The 7170-nt window shown below is 46.0% G+C and overlaps 1 protein-coding gene across 1 annotated transcript; it reads left to right on the top strand.

Annotated features, from left to right (window-relative positions):
- Positions 1-427: 427 nt before the first annotated feature.
- On the top strand, positions 428-4249 carry LOC121939289 (spectrin beta chain, non-erythrocytic 1-like; the record flags this gene model as incomplete). The annotated part of the gene is made up of 4 exons (XM_042482352.1): positions 428-677; positions 750-923; positions 1039-1081; positions 1989-4249. Coding segments are annotated over 4 exons (683 nt in total), but the record flags the coding sequence as incomplete, so codon positions are not given.
- Positions 4250-7170: the final 2921 nt, after the last annotated feature.

Consider the following 7170-nt stretch of genomic DNA (forward strand, 5'->3'; position numbering starts at 1 on the left):
TTGAAAAGAGATTGTGAATACAAAAAATATTTTTTAAAAAAAGGAGGATATAAATACAGAAAACAGAAAAGGAGATCATTTCATTATTTAAAAGGACACTATAAATACAAAAAATGTGAAAAAAACATTAAAACATAAAACCAAAAATGTAGAAAGGGAGAACATAGACATAAAAATATGACCTGGATTTAAGTCAGTACACTAAACTCGTTATTGCACAAACTGTTATTATATCGTATCTTATTACATCGTACGTTATTACATCGTACGTTATTACATCGTACGTTATTACATCGTACATTATTACATCGTACGTTATTACATTGTACGTTATTCAGTGTGTCTCAGGTCGATTTGCATCATGAGGTCATTCGAGTTTATTCTCTCCTGCTTCAGTGAGACAAAGAGGATTTCTGTAAAAAACTAGCCCTTAGAGTGACCCCGTCTCTGTGTGCGTCCCGTCAGGACGGCGTGGACGGCGGAGACCTGGTGAATGGCGTGGCTGAGCGGAGCTCCAAGGAGCCGAGCCCCGGCGCCTCGCCGACCGCCGGCAGGAAGAGTAAGACCAGCCAGGCGTCCACGCTGCCGTCCAGGAACCAGGACTCGTCCTCACAGCTGGAGGGACTGCTGCACCGCAAACACGAGTGGGAGGGGCACAATAAGAAGGCGTCCAACAGGTAAAGACGCTCCACCACAGCTGATGCCACGCTCTGCGTCCATCAGCTGATCGGCTGCTCTCTGATTGGCAGGTCGTGGCACAACGTGTACTGCGTCATCAACCACCAGGAGATGGGCTTCTACAAGGACAGCAAGGCGGCGGCTCAGGGTGTCCCCTACCACGGCGAGGTGCCCATCAGCCTGAAGGACGCGTCGTGTGACGTGGCGTCCGACTACAAGAAAAAGAAACACGTCTTCAAATTGCGGTAAGAAAATCAGCCGTCACACCGGAGAGCCGAGGACACTGAGACGCTCGAGTCGCTGCTGTCGAGTTTTTACTGACGATGATTTCACGAAACTCTGCTGCTCTGTTTGTTTCAGAGTCAACGACGGAAACGAGTTTCTGTTCCAAGCCAAAGACGAAGTACGTCCACCGTCCTCTCAGCACCACACCCACACACCTCTGATCCTCTGATACACTCCATCTGTACTGCAGTAAAAGAAATACTCCATCTGTACTGCAGTAAAAGAAATACTTCATCTGTACTGCAGTAAAAGAAATACTCCATCTGTACTGCAGTAAAAGAAATACTGCATCTGTACTGCAGTAAAAGAAATACTCCATCTGTACTGCAGTAAAAGAAATACTGCATCTGTACTGCAGTAAAAGAAATACTGCATCTGTACTGCAGTAAAAGAAATAATCCATCTGTACTGCAGTAAAAGAAATACTGCATCTGTACTGCAGTTAAAGTACTAATGCCAGCTTTCATGCTGTTAGAAAATCCTGGAAAAGTCATGGAATTTGCACATAGCATTTCCAGGCTTGGGGAAGTTTTGGAAAACGGAATATACCCTGAAAGTTTTGGCAAAGTCATGATTTTTTTCACGAACCTGTGTAATAACACAAGGTGTTCAAGGACAGTCGAAAATTTGAGGATCCAACGATAGTTTCTGTTGTTGCACTTTCTGGCGGATAAATTGTGTCAGCGCGCAGATTTGGAAGACGTGTTTTCTTTAAAAATCACCTTTTCCTTTAAAACTTTTAAAGTAAAAAAAATCATCATATTTCTTTAAAAAAGTAAACAAACAATGATTTTCAATACAAAAAAGATTTTTTTGAGAAAAAATTGTTTCCATTTCTTTTCATTTAAAGACTGACAACAAAAACATCTGAGTTGTCTTTTAATATTTCCAAAAAATGTTTAAAGACAAAGAATTTGTCAAAAACTAAAGAAAAAACGATTTCCGTAATTTTTAAATTTAAAAAAAGCCTTTTTTGTTTGCTTTGCTCGAGTACTTGTGTAAATGAACGCTGTCGCCCCCTGCAGGAGGAGATGAGCACCTGGATCCAGGCCATCCTGAACGCCAGCTTTGACCGCTCCAGCGTGCAGGGCAGCAACCCCGGCACGCCGGCGTCTGGGCGTGCTCAGACGCTGCCGGCCGCCGTCACGCTCACCAACGAGTCGAGTCCCGGCAAGAGGGAGAAGGACAAAGAGAAGGACAAGGAGAAACGCTTCAGTCTGTTCAGCAAGAAGAAACAGTAGAACGCCAAACACGCGGCGGCGCTTTGGTGAAACCGCTTCAGTCGAATCTCGACGCACGCTCTGACGCAGGACACGTCCCATTTAGCTTCTCTTCACCTTCTGGAACCTGAAAGAACTGGAACCTGCCTCCGAGCGTCCGTCAGGTCTGAGCTGCTTCATGAAGGTCTTCAGCAGAGAATCGTCTCCGGCGCTGCACGTTAACGCGGCGTTCCCACCAAACTGCTCGCTCTGACGAGACCTTCATCAAGTCTGACTCACAGTGTGAACTTTAGCAGCTGTTCTCCCGCCGCCATTTCCTGTTCCTGCACGCCAGAATTCACCGCCAAAACTCTGACGTCTGCTGGCGTCTGCAGAGTTTAGAAACATTCACACAAAACATCAAATCCATTGAAACACAGATTCTAACATTTCTGCTCAGATTAATTTGGTGCGCTGAAAAGATTTTTGCAAACGAACACACAAACCTGGTGATGACATCACAACTGAACAGCCAATGACGGAGGCCGGCGGCTGAGAAAGTTCAAGGGAGGTTCAGAAAATGTAGAGTTTCACCAAAGTCCGACGACGGTTGTTTCTGTGTTTATTCTCAAAGCAGGTTTTGGTTTTTTTCAATATATTTTTGGTTTGATTTTCCTCACGTGGTTGTTCGGTTGAGTGGCGAGGCGACGCTGTGCCTGAGAGCGAGAGATGCGTCTTCGCCTCGGACACTGTGATGTAACAGCGGTTCATCGTCGACAGAAGAGCCGGCGGTTTCTGTTCTTACGCGGTGACGAACTGCTCGGGATTAGACTTTGTGATGTGATGGCGAAGACTCCGACGCTTTCGTTCTGATGTTTGTCAACCACAAATGCTTTTTCTTCACGACATCTTGACAGAATGAGCGTCTCTCGTTCTGCGGTTCGTCTATTTGTTGATGATGAACCGTCCAGACCGAAGGCAACGCCGCCTCTCGCTCAGGTGTTTGTCAAGTCGTCGGTCTGTCGATGATGAGCTGCTGTTTCTCAGCCTCCGATATCGCTTTGTGGTTCGTGACGATGGACTGCTGTTACACGTAATCAAAGCTGAATGGAACGCCGCCTCCGGCTCTGACGTTTATCGGTTAATTGGTTTGTCAGTATGTCGATGATGAACCGCTGTTTCTTCACGACATCTTGCTGAACGAGCGCCTGTTCTTGCTCTGAGGTTCATTAATTCGTCGACGATGAACCGCTGTTTCTTCTGAACCGAAGGCGTCGCCGCCTCTCGCTGTCTTGGTGACGTCCGCAGGGACCACAAACTCATTTTTCTTTGTTGTTTGTTTTTAACGTTTGATTTTTATTTTGTTAAATTTGGGTTATTTTTGTACTTTTTCGAAGCAGGTCGAAGTTAATTCCTCAGTTTTGTGAGGGTGTCTTCAGAGACAACCTACATTCTTCCTCTGCCGTTGAGAAATTGGACCAATAGTGCATTTTTTTGTTGTGATTTTGACTTCACGTCCTCTGCCGCTCTGCAGCCATTTTCTTTTTGTCTTAAAAAGCAGCCAATCACGTTGGAGGAGGCTTATGATGTAGAAATGTCCACTTGCATGCTTCGTCAGGCTCAGAGCGTCGCCTGAAACTCACCTGAAACTAAACTTTCTTCATTCGGATCCTTTCCTGAGTTTTCTTTGGTTGCGGTGTGTTTCCGATGGAGGCCGGTGTGTATAATAAACACATGAAGGCGTCAGTGTCGGGTGGCCGCAGACAGCCGCTGAGCTGCGGCGCCGCACTCACGAAGGTCGCTTGCTTGTCGTCGGCTCTTGGCGCTGCGTTCAGATTTTCTGCTCTTTGATACTCGTGTTGCTCTCCGTCGCTGTTTATCTATCGTAGCGAACATGTATGGAAGTTAACGCCATCTTACTGCACAATCAGAACTACATCTATAGGAATGAAGAAGACGCTGTCTAAGGCCGAATATTTAAACCCAAGTTAGACCATAAAGGCTTTTCTCATGTATGAAACTGCACCTGTAGACTTTAAAGCTCTCTCTGTCAAATATGTGCGATGTCATTAAAGCTTTTAAACTTTGCGCTTCCCGCTGAGTCATCCTTTCACACCCGTCACTCCTTTTTCTGACCCTGATAAACGGATCGCTGTGCTCATTAATTGGTAAATCGACTGGTTAATTTGGCTTCATACTTGTTGCCAACTCGTTTTCTGTCTCTGATTTTTTGCTTCAGCTCCAGTTATAGTAACTATGTATGGAAGATGATTGGTGCCATAACACGACAAAAAACAGGGTTTGTTCAGCCAAAAACAACCTGCAGAAAAGTTTTCAAAAACGAAATATACCCTGAAATTTTGGAAAAGTCGAGGAGTTTTGTTTCATAAACTTGGATAATAACAGAATGTATTCAATTACCGTTGGAAATTTGACAATCCAGTGATGGTTTCTGTTTTCACAGTTTCTGGCTGATTATATATACAGTGTATTGGAACGTAGATGGACCGCGAGATCGAGAGCTTCGCCTTCTGGCTCAGCTCCATCTCTACCACGACGGTCCGGTGGAGAGCCCGCATCATCGCAGATGCCGCACCAAACCGCCTGTTCATCTGACGCTCCGTTCTCCGTTCTACCCTCACTGAGAACACAGACCCCGACATACAAATTCGCTTGGGGCAACAACTCACTCCCCACCCAGAGGGGACAGTCCACCGTTTTCTGGCAGAGAACCACGGCCTGAGATTTGGAGGTGCTGACTCTCATCCTGACCGTTTCACACTCGGCTGCAAACCGCCCCAGTGCATGCTTGGAGGTCACGGTGTGCCGGAGCCAACAAGACCACATCATCTGCAAAAAGCAGAGACGCAACTCTGAGGTCCCCAAACTGGACCCCTTCCTTCCCCAGGCTGTGCCTTGAGATCCTGTCCATGAAAATCACAAACAGGATCAGAGACAAGGGACAAACCTCGCTGAGACAGACACCCACTGGGAACGTGTTTGACTTCACGTTGAGTATGCGGACACAGCTCTCACTTTGGTTATACGGGGACTGGATGGCACGCAGCAGTGACCCCGGCACCCGTCCTCCCGCAGGACTCCCGCAGAACCCCCACAGGACTCCCAGAGGGACACGGTCGTAGGCCTTCTCCAGGTCCACAAAACACATGTAGACCGGACGAGCAAACTCCCATGCCCTCCAGCACCGCACCCGACCTCCACGCAACACCGAACAGGCGTCAGCCAAAACGGCGTCCAGAGCCCTCAGCATTTCAGGGCGAATCTCCACAGCTGGCGCCTTGCCACCAAGAAAAATAAAAAGGCCTAAATTTCGATTGAAAATGACCAAAATTTCAAAGACAAAAAACCCCCAAAAACATATGGCATGTTTTCTTTAAAAATCATCAGTGAAATAAATATAAAATTCAGACATTTAAAGTTTTATGCCTCTCCTCTGAAAAAAATAAGACCATCCACAGAGCTTAATAAATAATTTGACACATCTCCCCCTTTTTGCCGCCCCCCCTCATAAAACAATAGTTTTTTTTTTCTGTTTTCAATGTTATAAAGTCAATGACATTGTTTATTTATTCTATACCAACTTGTGTATTTGAGTTTTATTAGTGGTACGCAGTAGTGGTGTGTACAGAGGTCCAGGCTGAGCCCCAAATGTCCTGAAGGATAATGATATTTCTCTGTGTTGGAAATTCAGGATCCAGTTTATTAAGAAGAGGGTTTTTAGATAGAATAAGTTCGTTTTGCTGTTTTCGTGCGTAAAAACAAAAATAAATATGGTTCAGGAAAAAAAATTCTAAAAATTGTTTATAAAAATTTGTTTGATACATCTGCTTCCAAACCACAGACTGTAAATAAAAACCTAAATTTATATTCAGCCTTTGTTCCAAACCACAGAGGTTCAGTTCCTGGAAACACTACACCTCCCATCATGCACCGCTCAGTGCAGAGTGACGCGTTGAGTGATTCATGAAGCGGCTGCGCTCGCGCGGACCTCTGCCGCTGCGCTAAAACCGCACCTAACCCACCGCTCTGATAACGCGGGAAGCTCGCGGGAGTAGGCGCGAAGGAGACCGGAATCGCGAGGCAGAGGGTTTCAAAATAAAATGCATTTAAAAACATCAACTCAAAATCAGATAAACTGACTCAAAATACACGCATGAATCATTTAAAAATATATAATACTAAAAAATACAAGAACAAATTAAAAATCTGTCAATAATTATTTGACTAATAATTGAAATGCATCTGCGAATATATGTTTGACATTAATTGTTTTCAAACATTTCTTATTTGTGAATCTTGATTTTTTTTTTTTTTTTTTTTTGCGGATTTGCATCTTATGCACACTGAGTAGGCTTTTTTTTATTTGTGAAAGATACATAGAATGAAATATCGCTGCCAGTGGGTATTTTGTTTTGAAAATCGTAGCAGGAAGTGCCGGTGTTAATTCTGTCCGTTTTGCCGCTGTCGGTGATCCGGGGATTCCCGTTAATATTTCGACCTTTTCCATCAGATTTGGGTGATTTTCCGGTGTGTCGGTGAGCCGGGAGCCGCTGCGGGTCTCCGCCGGGTCACAGCGTCCCTCCGCCGGCCTGCAGGAGCAGCAGCGGTCGGTGCGGACGGAGCTCCGCCGGATGCGGACCGACGGTGATAAATCGGCGCCGTAATCTCCGGATTTTAACGGGAAACAGCGAACAGACGGCGGCGGGAGTCAGCGGGGGGGATTTACCGCCGTGTCCGCCCTCAGACGCTCCGTTTGTGGATCCAGTTAAACTGAAGGGCCGGTGGTTCCACCGGAGCCTCCGGAGAGAGGAGCGGAGATTACGCCGCGGAGCCCCGGTACCGATCCAGGCTCCGCCGTGACCTTCTGAGCAGAACACCGGGACCCTCCTCCGGTGGTCCTAACGATAACCTTCAGAGAACATCCCGGGAACGTTCCGGTTCGGGTCGTTAGTTCCAAAAACTGAGTTCAGCTCTCATTTAAAGAACC

This window comes from Plectropomus leopardus, unplaced genomic scaffold, assembly GCF_008729295.1.
Source record: "Plectropomus leopardus isolate mb unplaced genomic scaffold, YSFRI_Pleo_2.0 unplaced_scaffold4441, whole genome shotgun sequence".
Classification (NCBI taxonomy): Eukaryota; Metazoa; Chordata; class Actinopteri; order Perciformes; family Serranidae; genus Plectropomus; species Plectropomus leopardus.